At 52.7% G+C, this 14,609-nt stretch overlaps 3 protein-coding genes across 16 annotated transcripts; 1 reads left to right on the plus strand and 2 right to left on the minus strand.

Moving 5' to 3' along the window:
• Positions 1–449: 449 nt before the first annotated feature.
• Positions 450–4,859, plus strand: MOGS (mannosyl-oligosaccharide glucosidase). Of its 2 annotated transcripts, XM_031007918.3 has the most exons (5): positions 450–580; positions 907–998; positions 1,172–1,398; positions 2,530–2,726; positions 2,904–4,859. In XM_031007918.3, exons 2-5 carry the CDS (start codon positions 965–967, stop codon positions 4,639–4,641), a joined length of 2,196 nt encoding a protein of 731 aa, XP_030863778.3. In that variant the 5' UTR covers positions 450–580; positions 907–964; the 3' UTR covers positions 4,642–4,859. The 2 variants fall into 2 exon arrangements, with proteins under 2 accessions (XP_030863778.3, XP_004029514.5); XM_004029465.5 differs by having other exon boundaries at positions 482–998.
• A 175-nt stretch (positions 4,860–5,034) lies between these two features.
• On the minus strand, positions 5,035–7,819 carry WBP1 (WW domain binding protein 1). 12 transcript variants are annotated; one of them, XM_031008085.3, is made up of 6 exons: positions 7,392–7,819; positions 6,829–6,930; positions 6,375–6,449; positions 6,182–6,284; positions 5,878–6,054; positions 5,035–5,706 (listed from the first exon to the last, which is right to left on the minus strand). In XM_031008085.3, the coding sequence occupies exons 1-6, from the start codon at positions 7,443–7,445 to the stop codon at positions 5,246–5,248; spliced, it is 972 nt and encodes a 323-aa protein (XP_030863945.1). In that variant the 5' UTR covers positions 7,446–7,819; the 3' UTR covers positions 5,035–5,245. The 12 variants fall into 12 exon arrangements, with proteins under 12 accessions (XP_030863945.1, XP_055234110.1, XP_030863943.1 ...); XM_055378135.2 differs by having other exon boundaries at positions 6,744–6,930; XM_031008083.3 differs by having other exon boundaries at positions 7,258–7,819.
• A 157-nt stretch (positions 7,820–7,976) lies between these two features.
• INO80B (INO80 complex subunit B) lies at positions 7,977–10,907 on the minus strand. Of its 2 annotated transcripts, XM_019020898.4 has the most exons (5): positions 10,769–10,907; positions 10,345–10,537; positions 10,007–10,125; positions 9,668–9,837; positions 7,977–8,603 (listed from the first exon to the last, which is right to left on the minus strand). In XM_019020898.4, the coding sequence occupies exons 1-5, from the start codon at positions 10,824–10,826 to the stop codon at positions 8,073–8,075; spliced, it is 1,071 nt and encodes a 356-aa protein (XP_018876443.2). In that variant the 5' UTR covers positions 10,827–10,907; the 3' UTR covers positions 7,977–8,072. The 2 variants fall into 2 exon arrangements, with proteins under 2 accessions (XP_018876443.2, XP_018876442.1); XM_019020897.4 differs by lacking the exon at positions 10,769–10,907 and having other exon boundaries at positions 10,345–10,664.
• Between the last annotated feature and the right edge of the window lie 3,702 nt (positions 10,908–14,609).

Here is a 14,609-nt window from a genome sequence, read left to right on the forward strand (position 1 = left end):
TCTCCTGCCTCAGCCTCCCGAGTAGCTGGGATTACAGGCACCCACCACCACACCCGGCTAATTTTTGTATTTTTAGTAGAGATGGGGTTTCACCAAGTTGACCAGGCTGGTCTCCAACTCCTCATGTCTGGTGATCCACCTGCCTCGGCCTCCCAAAGTGCTGGGATTACAGATGTGCGCCTCGGTGCCTGGCCACATCAGTCTTTTTTTTTTTTTTGAGACGAAGTCTCGCTCTGTCGCCCAGGCTGGAGTGCAGTGGCACAATCTCGGCTCACTGCAACCTCCGCCTCCCGGGTTCAAACGATTCTCATGCCTCAGCCCAACGCTAGATTGGTTTTTCCGAGCCTGTGAACTCCATGGGGTCGCCAGATAAACGCAATCCCTGTGGACCAACGCCCAGGATTGACGCTACGTACCAACCCTGTGTCAAGCCGCAGGCAGCGGTTCCGGACTCTGGAACTTAACCTAACGTGGCGGGGCGGGACTTCCGGCGGGAGGCGGAGGCGGAGGCGCAGGCGCTGGCTGGCAGGTGTCGCTAACCGGACGGTGGTCGCCAGGGCGAGAGGCGGGAGCCGGAGAGGTGAGGCAGGACCCGGGCTCCACTGCCGCCTCTCCGAGCTCTTGTGACGCGGACCTCAGTGCCAGGATGGCTCGGGGCGAGCGGCGGCGCCGCGCAGTGCCGGCAGAGGGAGTGCGGACAGCCGAGAGGGCGGCTCGGGGAGGCCCCGGGCGACGGGACGGCCGGGGCGGCGGGCCGCGTAGCACGGCTGGAGGAGTGGCTCTGGCCGTCGTGGTCCTGTCTTTGGCCCTGGGTATGTCGGGGCGCTGGGTGCTGGCGTGGTACCGTGCGCGGCGGGCGGTCACGCTGCACTCCGCGCCTCCTGTGTTGCCTGCCGACTCCTCCAGCCCCGCCGTGGCCCCGGACCTCTTCTGGGGAACCTACCGCCCTCACGTCTACTTCGGCATGAAGACCCGCAGCCCGAAGCCCCTCCTCACCGGTAACCGGGCCCCAGGGCGGGCAGGCAGGCGGACTCCTAATCTGGGCGCCCCAGCTTGAAGCCAGAGCAAGGGTGGGAAGGAATGGATCAGGAGAGTTATGAAGAGGGATGACCCGGAGACCCGGAGGGACAGGTCCCCTGCTCTTTGACTTACGTGGCCATTCTACCCCCAGGACTGATGTGGGCGCAGCAGGGCACCACCCCGGGGACTCCTAAGCTCAGGCACACGTGTGAGCAGGGGGACGGTGTGGGTCCCTATGGCTGGGAGTTCCACGACGGCCTCTCCTTCGGGCGGCAACACATCCAGGATGGGGCCTTAAGGCTCACCACTGAGTTCGTCAAGAGGCCTGGGGGTCAGCACGGAGGGGACTGGAGCTGGAGAGTGACTGTAGAGCCTCAGGTCAGGGCCTCAGGACACCCTTTTCTCAGCCCAGACCCCCTCCATCCTTCCCTTGCTGCCAGCAAATGCAGCATGAAGTGGGCTCTGGCTGCCTGGCTTAAATCCTGCCTTAAACAACTGCCTGTATAACCATTTCTATTTACCATCTCTAAGCCTTGATTTCCTTGCTTGTAAAATGTACAATGTAGATAATAATAGCACTTAACTCACAGGACTGTAAGAATTAAATGAAAAAGAGGCTGGGCGCGGTGGCTCACGCCTGTAATCCCAGTACTTTGGGAGGCCGAGGCTGGCGGATCACCTGAGGTCAGGAGTTCCAGACCAGCCTGACCAAAATGGAGAAACACCGTCTCTACTGAAAATATAAAATTAGCCGGGCGTGGTGGCGCATGCCTGTGATCCTAGCTACTTGGGAGGCTGAGGCAGGAGAATTGCTTGAACCAGGGAGTGGAGGTTGCGCTGAGCCGAGATCGTGCCATTGCACTCCAGCCTGGGCAACAAGAGCGAAACTCCATCTCAAGAAAAAAAAAAAAAAAAAAAAAAAAAAAAACGCCCGGCGGGGTGGCTCACGCCTGTAATTCCAGCACTTTGGGAGGCTGAGGCGGGCGGATCATGAGGTCAGGAGATGGAGACCATCCTGGCTAACACGGTGAAACCCGGTATCTACTAAAAATACAAAAAATTAGCTGGGCGTGGTGGCGGGCGCCTATAGTCGCAGCTACTCGGGAGGCTGAGGCAGGAGAATGGCGTGAACCCGGGAGGCGGAGCTTGCAGTGAGCTGAGATCGCGCCACTGCACTCCAGCCTGGGTGACAGAGCGAGACTCCATCTCAAAAAAAAAAAAAAAAAAAAAAAAAAGAATTAAATGAAATCAACTGTGTAGAGTTCTTAGTGTAGGACATAGTACAAAAGTATACTGTTATCTCCCAGGGCACCCAGTGCAAGGCTCTTTATCTCATCCCACTTGGGTGTACCTGGTTACCCTCAGTGACCCTCATTACTGCCAGATGTATGTTGTTTACATTACCCCTGCCTACTGTTCCTTTCCCTCACTAAGGCTGATTCTCAAGAGGGAATTCAAGAGAGAATGCCAATCTAACACTGTTCTTTTCTGTCCTCGTTGGTCACTCAGGCCTCAGGTACTTCTGCCCTCCCCTTGGTCTCCCTGTTCTTCTATGTGGTGACAGATGGCAAGGAAGTCCTACTACCAGAGGTTGGGGCCAAGGGGCAGTTGAAGTTCATCAGTGGGCACACCAGTGAACTTGGTGACTTCCGCTTTACACTTTTGCCACCAACCAGTCCAGGGGATACAGCCCCAAAGTATGGCAGGTAATTGGGGGAAAAGAATGTTGGGGGATGGAAGGGGTGGTTATTCCCATTTTCACCAGTCTCCATGTCCCCTGCCTGAGACCTCCCAACCTGACTCCTGAACACTTTGTATTTCTCTTTATAATGCCCACTGCCTTCTCTTGAATAATATTTCCTATTTATCTTCTCCCCTTCAAGCTACAATGTCTTCTGGACCTCCAACCCAGGACTGCCCCTGCTGACAGAGATGGTAAAGAGTCGCCTAAATAGCTGGTTTCAGCATCGGCCCCCGGGGGCCTCCCCTGAACGCTACCTCGGCTTGCCAGGATCCCTGAAGTGGGAGGACAGAGGTCCAAGTGGGCAAGGGCAGGGGCAGTTCTTGATACAGCAGGTGACCCTGAAAATTCCCATTTCCATAGAGTTTGTGTTTGAATCAGGCAGTGCCCAGGCAGGAGGAAATCAAGCCCTGCCAAGACTGGCAGGCAGTCTACTGACCCAGGCCCTGGAGAGCCATGCTGAAGCCTTTAGAGAGCGCTTTGAGAAGACCTTCCAGCTGAAGGAGAAGGGCCTGAGCTCTGGCGAGCAGGTTTTGGGTCAGGCTGCCCTCAGCGGCCTCCTTGGTGGAATTGGCTACTTCTACGGACAAGGGCTGGTATTGCCAGACATGGGGGTGGAAGGGTCTGAGCAGAAGGTGGACCCAGCCCTCTTTCCACCCGTACCTCTTTTTACAGCAGTGCCCTCCCGGTCATTCTTCCCACGAGGCTTCCTTTGGGATGAAGGCTTTCACCAGCTGGTGGTTCAGCGGTGGGATCCCTCCCTCACCCGGGAAGCCCTTGGCCACTGGCTGGGGCTGCTAAATGCTGATGGCTGGATTGGGAGGGAGCAGATACTGGGGGATGAGGCCCGAGCCCGGGTGCCTCCAGAATTCCTAGTACAACGAGCAGTCCACGCCAACCCCCCAACCCTACTTTTGCCTGTAGCCCATATGCTAGAGGTTGGTGACCCTGACGACTTGGCTTTCCTCCGAAAGGCCTTGCCCCGCCTGCATGCCTGGTTTTCCTGGCTCCATCAGAGCCAGGCAGGCCCACTGCCACTATCTTACCGCTGGCGGGGACGGGACCCTGCCTTACCAACCTTACTGAACCCCAAGACCCTACCCTCTGGGCTGGATGACTACCCCCGGGCTTCACACCCTTCAGTAACCGAGCGGCACCTGGACCTGCGATGTTGGGTGGCACTGGGTGCCCGTGTGCTGACGCGGCTGGCAGAGCATCTGGGTGAGGCTGAGGTAGCTGCTGAGCTGGGCCCACTGGCTGCCTCACTGGAGGCAGCAGAGAGCCTGGATGAGCTGCACTGGGCCCCAGAGCTAGGAGTCTTTGCAGACTTTGGGAACCACACAAAAGCAGTACAGCTGAAGCCCAGGCCCCCTCAGGGGCTCGTTCGGGTGGTGGGTCGGCCCCAACCTCAACTGCAGTATGTAGATGCCCTTGGCTATGTCAGTCTTTTTCCCTTGCTGCTGCGACTGCTGGACCCCACGTCATCCCGCCTTGGGCCCCTGCTGGACATTCTAGCCGACAGCCGCCATCTCTGGAGCCCCTTTGGTTTACGCTCCCTTGCAGCCTCCAGCTCCTTTTATGGCCAGCGCAATTCAGAGCATGATCCCCCCTACTGGCGGGGTGCTGTGTGGCTCAATGTCAACTACCTGGCTTTGGGAGCACTCCACCACTATGGGCATCTGGAGGGTCCTCACCAGGCTCGGGCTGCCAAACTCCACAGTGAGCTCCGTGCCAACGTGGTAGGCAATGTATGGCGCCAGTACCAGGCTACAGGCTTTCTTTGGGAGCAGTACAGTGACCGCGATGGGCGAGGCATGGGCTGCCGCCCTTTCCACGGCTGGACCAGCCTTGTCTTACTGGCCATGGCTGAAGACTACTGAAGGGAGGGAGAGGAGGGGAGCCAGGACACTCATGCCACTCTGGCTCTGAAGGGACAAAGGCTTCTGGCTTCTGCCCCCAGCCCCTTGGATACCAGTAATTCAAACCTTCCTCATTTCATCTCAGGTGTCTCCTTGCTGTCATCCCACATAGCCCTGGGGTGAATGTGAATCCAGAGTCTATTTTTCTAAATAAATTGGAAAAAACATTTTGAACTCTATTGCTTTTGCCAGATTTGCCTCACCAAGAGGCCTTAGGTCAGTCCAGGCCTCAGGACTGTCTGCTGTCCTCAGGGAAGGTGGGGTCAAGTGGCCATAACCTGTCCCCTTCAAACCCAGTCAGGTCAAGTGCAATGCAGTGAGTTGAGCTTTAGTCCACCCAAATCCACAAGTAGCTGGTTCACATCTCTTTAATGAGATCAAAGGCTCCTGTGTATGTCTTGCGGGGGTAAAGCTAGCACAGTCCCCCAATACTGCCCCTCTCCTCAGGGCTCCAGCCCTTTCAGGCAGATTCTAGGTAGGCAGGGAGGGGCCAAAAGGAACGCAAGGAGTTGGGACTAGGGCTGTTTCTGGTGGGCAAGTAACCCATCCACCCTCTCAAAACTACTTATGGGATGTCCCCTTCACTGGAAGACAGACCCATGGGAAAGACCTGCGGTACAGAATCTGGGGGCAGTGCACACGGGGAGTAGTCCTCCAGATCTGGCAGGGTGGCACTAACCCTAACCTCCTTGACTGGCTCACCCTCACCGGAGGCAGGACAAGGGCAGAGCTCAATACCGGAGTCGCCAGTTAAACGGCGATAGCGGCAGGAGGGGGGTGTGGGGGCAGGGGTGACCCCTGCCCCAGGCTCACCCTCCTGATGAGGGGGGGCACTGTGGTGGGAGGAAACACCTTCCACATTTGTTCCTTCAAAGTGGGCAGGGCAGCTGGATGAGGAGGAACAGCAGGTTTGTTCACTGGAAGCAGTCAAGGGGCGGCCTGGGGCCACAGTATAAGGGGGGGGTGGTGTGCCTGGGCGGTGAACCACATCCTCGTAGGCTGGGGGCTTGAAGGTGCTGAGGAGGCCTGCAGGGGAGAAAATTGGCATGACTGGTTGAAGACAACCAGGTATAGGGTGCTAGTTTTTATATTAGGGAAAAATACTTTGAAATGTGTGGAAAAGGGAATGTGAGACGATTTGGGGTTCTGGTTTGGGGAGGGCCACTGGTAGCTGACCCAGGGCATCAAGTCACTCACGAAGGTCAAGCAGTGAACCGGTAGGGAAAGGACCAGCCCCATGGCATGCCCCATGATAGGCCAACAAGTTGATTTCACGCTGCCGCTGCTGTTGTTGCAGCCTGAGTTTAGCTCGTCGGTGGCGGAAGGCGCAACAGCAGCTAAAGAGGATGAGGACAGTCCAGAGCAGCCAGAACCCTGCAAGAGGCAAGGAGGGAGCAACTCAGGCATCTTTCATGCAGAGAAGGGGCCCTGAAGGCCGAAATTCTGAGGTCCAAGGGAGGGTGGACACAGGGACCTGGAAATAACCCTCTTGGAGACTTACACCAGAGCTCATAGTAGTAGGTGCAGCAGCCAGTCTCCCCGCAGCAGTGACCACTCTCACAGAGGTAGGGCTGGTTGTTCACTCCTGGGCACAGCTCTCGAAGCTGCGGGCAAGGAGGCACTTAGAACTAAGGGAGATTCCAGCCCAGGGCACTGTCCACCCCCACCTCCTGCATGCACATACACAATCCCACCCTGTGAACCAAGTTCAGCTTGGAGAGATGGGGGAAGTGGAGGATGCTGAGAGGAGTGTTGAAATATCTGAAGGGCTGTCAACGTGGAAGAGGATTTGGAATAGCAAGAATCAGTCTAGAGAACAAGACAAAAGTGTGGACATACAAAGAGGGAGATTTCAGCTCTGCATATATGAGACTTCCTTCACACTCAAGCCTCACCCTCCCCAACCCCCCTACCCCCATCCCCTCGGTGATTTCTGTTAAGGGAGTGTTTTGGCAGAAGCCAGAAGACAGTCTGAGATAATCTCAGTCTCAGACAATGGGTAGCGGTAGGTCATTTCCAAAGCAAGTTGCTTTCATTATCCTGCACGGTTCACTACCCCCCACCCGCAACTGGATCTTTCCACCCCTGGGCCTCAGGCTCCCTAGGATAGAGGAGGGGCAGTGTGAGACCCAGAGCAGTGCTCCCAACCAGATGGGATTGCTGTGGATGATAAAGGATGGCATCCAGGGCGCGAGTCTGGGTTCCAGCTCTTCTCCAAATTGCTCCCTCAAGAGAAGACGCTGCCGGACTCTGTTGTGACAATAGGCACATAGAAAAAGATCACAAATAACTGTTGCAAGACAGAGGGAGCCTCCCTGGGACCTCACTATGCCTCTGGTCACTGGAGAACCACCGCAAGCTTCCACTGCAGCCATGGGATGGGGGGTCTATGAGGCTACAGGCAAAGTCAGCTGCATCTACGTTACAAAGTTTAGACAAAGAGTGGAAGAGACATGTTTAGGAACTTCACAGTACCTTTGGCTCCGTGAGTTCCTCCCCCACCCCCAAAAGGAAGGGACAAGGAAAGGGGAAAGAGACAAATGGCTGTCGTGATAGGTTTTGGAGCTATTGGGATACCTGCTGTTGCGGCGCCCGAAGTGCCCCCCAGGCCTCCTCGCTGCCGTTCCCGCTGCTGGCCCGAGCCATACCTCCACCTACAGCCCCCTGAGGACCACAGCCTCCTCTACCGCCAGCCGCCCCGCCCCTGCCACCTCTGCTGCCACCGCCATGGTCCCTGCCCGGCCCATCTTCGCTGAGGCCACCATCACTCCGCGGCCGGAGCTTCCATCCGGGCAGAACTCCACCAACTAGGACTCAGATTGCTCTGCCCTACCAATCATCATCGTCCCTTGACGGACGGGCCAATAGGAACAGATCAGAGGTTTCTCCCTGTGACCAATCCACAGCAGCGCCTCCGCCGCTCTCCCAGACAACAAGAGCTTGTACAGACAAAGAGTAGGTGAAGGTTCGACCCACGGCCCTGACTGACAGCGGCAATAGCCAATACAGACAACAGAACAGGCTCTGGCATATCAACCAACGAACAGCCGCCCCGAAGAGCAAGGTTGCCGCTGATTGGCTTGCGGTATGTTTTCGGAATGACGCCAAACGCCGAAGCACGCCAGGTAATCCCGGCTGGAAGAGGCGGGGGTCCCAAAAGTCGGTCCGACACCGGGCGCAAACCAGCCTGGTTTTTTGCGGTGGTTTCCAAGCCCCAGGCATCGACGCAAGCTCCGACAGGGGCAAAATACGTGTATACCGGAGACTGGTCTGCCCACAACATCCCACTCCCCCAGTTCTGTACAAGCCGAAGCACCGGATGTAATTTAATAGGGTGAGGAAGACACTCAAGAGCGGGCATGGGACAGGGCGCAGAGTCCGGGTTAAGGGCCTTACGTAGCCAAAAGGGGGGATCCAGGGCCCTCGGGCCCCCCCAGCCGCATCTGCAGGTTGATGCGGTAGCACTGAAGACTGCAGAGTGCCTGGCCTGTGCGGGAGCAAGCGTAGCGGCGCGGATGGGGACAGCCGGGGACAGAGCAGCGCGGCGGCGGGCCTGAGGGGGATGGCCGCTGAGACACTGCCGTGGGGGCGGGGACGCCAGGTGGGAAGGAAAGGGTGGAACCCTGTGCTCCGCTGCAGTAGCGCACCATGGGGGCCGGAGCCGCAGCCCGCCCTCCCCGCCGCTCGCCCCGTGCGGCCCCCCGGCCTCCCCGCCCACTGGTCGCCGCAGTCTTGGTGAGGCGCTCGATAGTCTGGTTCTTGTGCTCTTCCGCCCGCCGCGCCGCCTGGAGCCGCCGCTTCCGCGCCCGCTCCTCGCGCTTCAGCAACATCTCCTCTGTGAGGGCGGGAGGTGGGCAGCCCTCAGCCACAGGCAGCGGCAGCATAGGGGAAGGTTGACTCCGCGCCTTCTGGAGCAGAGCTCGCTAGGGAGAGACAGAGACGGGGTGCTGTCTGAAAAGGGAGGAAGATGGAGAGGCGAGGTCGGCCAGATCGGGGGAGGGGAAAGAAGGGACATGGAAGGCAGGGTTTTGAGCAGCGCAGGCCTTCAGAGGCGGGATATTAATTAATGAGCACCCTCTCCAGGACACCTTCCATAGGTTCCTCTTCATAAATACTGCCTCCTCCCAGATCTCCTGACATTTAGCTTTAGGTCCTTAACTCTCAAGGGGAGAAGCATCAGTAATGTTACCTGCCTGACCTGTGCACCAAAACTGTACCAGCTTTCCCAGAGGTCTGTTGTTATTTTTAATCTTATCTCAACAGAAAGTATCAGGTGGATAACTGCTCAAGCCAAAATCCCAGGCTTAGCCTTGATATATTTTCTCTCCATTCCCCTCCCCACAAGTATCTACTTCCAAAATATAGCCATAATTCATCTGATTTTCTCCATCTCCACCACTTTCGTCTTGGTTAAAGCAACCACTGCCTCTCAGCTGATTACTTCAACAGCTTCCTAATTGTTCTCCATACTTCTATCTCGTCTCCACGAAGATTCATTCTCTACAAAGATGCCAAAGTAATCTATTGAAATGTAAACCAAGTATGTCACTTCTCTGCCTACAGCCCTTCAGTGGCTTGTCCACTTTTTCTTCTCCTTTACTCTGCTAGACATGTTCCAGTCTCAAGGTCTGTGCGCCTGCTGGTCTCTGCTCAAAAGCTCCTCTGGTATTGCAAATGTTATCTCTTCAGAGAAGCCTTCTCTAACTACCCTAATGTTTCTCTTCCATCATTTCTATCTGTTTGTTTACGCCACTTTCTATTTCATCACCCTTTTCTTTTTGTCATAAACCATATAGCTTTTTGAAATTATTTACTTATTTACTTCCCAGCCCCCCAACACACACACTAGAATACTAGCTCCAGGAGAACAGAAACTTTGTCTTTTCTCTACTATCGATATCCCCACTGCCACGCAAAGTGCGTGGGTCGTGGAGAGTTCTCAATACTGTATACATTTGGTGAGTGAATAAACAATGAACCAACATACCTGTCGAGCAGTAAGCAGCCGCTCATTGATCTCCTTCTTGAGGTCTCCATTGTCATCCAGCTCCCCCTTCTCCAGGGCATCCAGCCACCTCTGTTCCTCCTCTTCCTCCTGACCCCCTAACCCTCCTGATAGGTCCCGAAGTGGAGAGGGAGAGAGATTACTGTCTTCATCTGGGAAGGAAGTTGGAGAAAGAAAAACAGAATTGTTCAGATGGGGCACCCTAATTTGGCTGAGTTAATACTGGGACATGGAAAATCCTAACCCATTTCAGAACCAACCTTCTTTCTTTAGGCGGGTATAATAAGAAACCCAGTTTCCCCACCTCCAGATCCTTCTCACCCAGCCAGGCACGGTACTGCTCAAGGGGGACTCCTTCCATAGGTTCCTCTTCATTATCCACAACCATAAGGGGAGAGGGTGAGCGAGGCCCCTCTGGGATCACAGTGAAGGTAGGAACACTGCAGAGAAGCAACACTACTCTTTAAAATGAGCAAGCGTCTCCTCCTCCTACTCAGTAGCTACACCCAACTTTCCCCACCCTCTTAGACTCTTGCTGCCTAAACCTGGACCCTGAAGTCACAGTGTCCATTCGGTCTTCTAGAAAGCCCAGTCGGCTTCTAACTACTATCTCTGCTCCTAAAGTTCCCCTTATAAAACTATGACCCTTTTGGCCTCACCTCTTGGTCCCCAGGACTTGTCCCCCAAGCTTGATTTTGAGTTTGAGCTGAGGCTTGGCAGGGGACGGCTGCGTGGGCCCGGCGTCTTCTTCCTGATGGTGTTTCTTCTTGTGTTTCTTCTTGTGCTTCTTGTGTTTTTTCTTGTGCACTCCATGGCCATGGGCACCCGCCAGGCTCAACTCCAGGGCTTCTCCTGTGGAAGGAAAGCCTGTCAACAGTGTTTGGCCGGAGGGTGGCAGGGGAAGCCCTGAATAACCTAAGCCCCTACTGGATCCCACCCTTCCCGCAGTACTCGCTGTTACCATAACAACAGCACCGCCTTTCTCCTTGCCACCTGTGGCCGAAGTACCCTGGACTCTCCGAGGAGCAAGAACGGGACTTCTTTTCTAACACGACCTAAATTGCTTGATCTATTCGCGCTTACCCGGCTCAGGGGCCTCCATAGCCCCAGAAGTGCTCCCACGCCGCCACACCTTACTCATGAGGTCCTGCGAGGAAAGGGGACTAGAAATGGTTGGGACACACGCAGAAACGCCTTTTCCGCCCCGCGGAAAAACTGGAGCCAGCAAAACAACCAGTTACTTCCGGTTCATGGCAACCATCCTTGTGCGGGGCACGCTTCGCGTCCAAAATCGTCCCTGAGAAACAAGGATCCTTCCAACGAACGTTCCGGTCCCTCTGAGGTCGGGACAGCCCAAATGGGCAGGGCTTTCCCCTGGCTCCGCGCCTCCCGACGGTAGCTTTCAGAACTCAGCGCGGATGAGTCAATTATTGAACTCAAGTTTGGTGAATGTATACACTAGACCAAGTGCGGGAAGCTAGTCTAAGAGGATGCAAAGATGAATATGAACACCTCCCCTGTCCTTGAGGAACTCACAGTTGGGTGGAGGAATACATAAACTATATTGATGACAAAACAGCACGAGTGCCCTAAGAGCAGATGCAGTTTAGGTATTTAAACTTCAATTTTCATAAGTAGGGAAATGAATAAATGAATTACGGTGCAGCTGTACAATGGGGAACACCATGTTGCTAAGAAAAGTTGAGTTGTAAGTAATTAATGAGATTGACACAGAATTTAAACAATCTAAGTGTCCTAATGAATTGGTGTATCCATACAGTGGGATGTTAAGCAGCTTGGAAAAGAAATGAGGCGCCCCAGAAGGCTATCTAGGAAATTGGTAAGAGTCATTTGCTGATGAGCAGCTGGAGAACAAGGGTGGATGGCGACCTATTTTTTTATGATTATACCCTCTTGTGCCTTTTGAATTTTGTATAAAACGTGTATATTTTACCTCATTTTAAAAAAGACATAAAAACAGGTAGGTTTGTATGTGCTGATACATGAAATAAGAAAAGTAAATTTCCCATCCTGGCTAATACGATGAAACCCCGTCTCTACTAAAAATACAAAAAAAAAAATAGCCGGCGTGATGGCACGCGCCTGTAGTCCCAGCTACTCGGGAGGCTGAGGCAGGAGAATCGCTTGAACCCGGGAGGTGGAGGTCGCAGTGAGCCGAGATCGCGCCACTGCACTCCAGCCTGGTCGACAGAGCAAGACTCCGTCTCAAAAAAAAGAAAAAAAAAAAAAGTAAATTTCAAGATTATGTGATCTGATTTTTAAAAGCATAATATACTAGCAAATACATAGAAAAAATTGAGGAATGTATACCTGTTAATGTTGGTTAACTGTAGAAGTTGGGGTTGAGGAACTTTCACTATTTAGGTATGTAATGTATTTTCTTACAGCCAATATATATCACGTTTATAATTAGAAAATAACACCTATATACATATATCTAAATATATATGAGTGTCTGAGCAAGGTAACAGCAGTGAAAAGTCTCTTACATTTCAGTGATAACATTATCAAGAATCAATGAGCAATTATATTGGGGAATCCAGGATGAAGTCATGTAGTATGTGATTATGAAAAGGGATTTTGGAGTCAGACAAGCCTATTATCAAATCCCAGTTTCACCATTTATTAGCTATGCAACCTTGGGCCTAAAATTATTTAAGCTCTCTGAACCTGAGAATCCAGCTCTATAAGATGGAATACAGTAGGATCCACCGCTATGAGGGCTCTTTCAAGGAATAAAGGAAATCAAGAACTCATGATACTTAGGGTGGCAGCAGGCACAGGCACATAGTAGATGCTTCAGTAAGCAAATAATAATAACTGACTCATAGGTTTCTAGCCTAAGTATTTAGCGGGAAGGTGGTATTTTCAGTAAGGAAGATAACATAGGAAGAGAAGCTTATTTAGTTTTGCCCAAGGTGACTTTGAAGTGCCTGTGGGAATGCCTGGGTGGAGGTGGAATAGCTGAGAGGAGAAGCCAAGGATGAAAGTGTGAGTGGGGATGTCATCAGCGTAATACTGGAGGTCCCCAAGTGATGGGAGTAGATGAGACACCCAGAAAGAGTAAGTAGATAAGAGGAAAAGAACCAGGAACAGAACCAAGTGAGCACCTGTCCTGCACAGCCAGGCAGAGGGGCCAGACAGGGTTGAGAAGGTCAGGAGAGGCAGAAAGTATTAAGGGACTAAGGCTGTGATCAGCTGGGTACAGTCCTTCAGAGGGTAGGCTGACCTCCAAGAAGAGGATGGATTTTATCACAGTGTGAAGGCAATACTCTTTTATCACCAGGAGTTACAGTGAGGGATCACTTGCAATTCATATTTGTAGAATACGTTAGAGTTTATAACCTGCCTATATATTCCTTCTCTCCCTTGGCCCCCACAGCATCTCCATAAGGGAGATACCATTGTTTCCATCTTATAAATGAGGAAACTGAGGCTCAGAAAAAGAAATGTTTTTGCCAAAGTCACAAAGTTAGGGAGTGGCAGAGCCAGACTCAAACAGAGGCTTCCTGACACCTGGCCCAGTGGTGTTTCCTCTGCATCATGATGCCCAGCAGGGAGGAAGTGGCAACAGTAAGTGACAACTGGCTTCATTATTTTGTTTGTTTTTAGTTTTGCTTTGTTTAGAGTGAGAGAGATTTGAGCATGTTTGTAGGCTGAGAGGCACTCTTCTTTCTGAAAGACTTCTTAGTCGTATTTTAAAAAAATTATTTTGAAATAACTTCAAACAGAAAAATTGCAAGATGAATACAAAGAACTCTCTCTAATAAAGTTTTTGTTTTGTTTTGTTTTTGAGACAGGGTCTAGCTCTGTCTCCCAGGCTGGAATGCAGTGGCGCAAACATGGCTCACTGCAGCCTCAAACTCCCAGGCTTGAGCGATCCTCCCACCTCAGCCTCCCAAGTAGCTGGGACTACAGGTACACACCACCATGCTCAGCTAATTCTTTTTTTTTTTTTTTTTTTTTTTGTAGGGACAAGGTTTGGCCATGTTGCCCAGGCTAGTCTCAAACTCCTGAGCTCGAGCGATCCTCCTGCCTCAGCCTCCCAAAGTGCTGGGATTACCGGTGTGAGTCACAGTGCCGGGCCAAAACTTTCTTATCTCCTTAAACATTCCATGTGTTTCAGGTTAACATGGAATGCCCAACATGGTTGGCGGGTGGGGCGGATTCTGAAATTTTTTTTTTTTTTTTTTTTTTTTTTTTTTTTTTGAGACGGAGTCTCGCTCTGTCACCCAGGCTGGAGTGCCGTGGTGCGATCTCGGCTCACTGCAAGCTGTGCCTCCCAGGTTCACGCCATTCTCTTGCCTCAGCCTCCCGAGTAGCTGGGACTACAGGCGCCCGCTACCATGCCTGGCTAATTTTTTGTATTTTTAGTAGAGACGGGGTTTCACTGTGTTAGCCCGGATGGTCTTGATCTCCTGACTTTGTGATATGCCCGCCTCAGCCTCCCAAAGTGCTGGGATTACAGGCGTGAGCCACCGCACCCGGCGAGATTCTGAAATTGTTAACATTTATCTGTGTTTATGCCCATTATCATTGTCAGTGAAAAGAGTCAAACTCTAAAATATTTGAAGAGATTTATTCAGAGCCAAATATGAGTGACCAATGGCCTGTGACACACCCCTCAAGAGATCCTGAGAACATGTGCCCAAAGTGGTCTGACTACAACTTGATTTTATACATTTTAGGGAGACATAAGACATCAATCAATACATGTAAGATGTACGTTGGTTTGGTCTGGAAAGGCAGGACAACTGGAAGATGGGGGCTTCCAGGTATTGGGTAGATGCAAAGGTTTTCTGATTGGCAATTGGTTGAAAGAGTTAAATTATTGGCTGGCTGTGGTGGCTCACACCTCTAATCCCAGCACTTTGGGAGGCCGAGGCGGGTGGATCACCTGAGG

This window comes from Gorilla gorilla, chromosome 12, assembly GCF_029281585.2.
Source record: "Gorilla gorilla gorilla isolate KB3781 chromosome 12, NHGRI_mGorGor1-v2.1_pri, whole genome shotgun sequence".
NCBI lineage: Eukaryota > Metazoa > Chordata > Mammalia > Primates > Hominidae > Gorilla > Gorilla gorilla.

Bases quoted from the DNA above. Each gene is read 5' to 3' on its own strand.
- MOGS (XM_004029465.5), top strand. From the start codon at position 647: ATGGCTCGGGGCGAGCGGCGGCGCCGCGCAGTGCCGGCAGAGGGAGTG. The intron at 999-1,171 runs GTAACCGGGCCC...TTCTACCCCCAG, and splicing joins CCCGAAGCCCCTCCTCACCG to GACTGATGTGGGCGCAGCAG. The intron at 2,727-2,903 runs GTAATTGGGGGA...CTCCCCTTCAAG, and splicing joins ACAGCCCCAAAGTATGGCAG to CTACAATGTCTTCTGGACCT.
- WBP1 (XM_055378133.2), bottom strand. From the start codon at position 7,055: ATGGCTGCAGTGGAAGCTTGCGGTGGTTCTCCAGTGACCAGAGGCATA. The intron at 6,285-6,374 runs GTGGGATTGTGT...CCTTGCCCGCAG, and splicing joins AGCTGAACTTGGTTCACAGG to CTTCGAGAGCTGTGCCCAGG. The intron at 5,707-5,877 runs GTGAGTGACTTG...TCTCCCCTGCAG, and splicing joins CGGTTCACTGCTTGACCTTC to GCCTCCTCAGCACCTTCAAG.
- INO80B (XM_019020897.4), bottom strand. From the start codon at position 10,649: ATGGTAACAGCGAGTACTGCGGGAAGGGTGGGATCCAGTAGGGGCTTA. The intron at 10,126-10,344 runs GTGAGGCCAAAA...GCTTCTCTGCAG, and splicing joins CAAGTCCTGGGGACCAAGAG to TGTTCCTACCTTCACTGTGA. The intron at 9,838-10,006 runs GTGAGAAGGATC...CTTCCTTCCCAG, and splicing joins GCAGTACCGTGCCTGGCTGG to ATGAAGACAGTAATCTCTCT.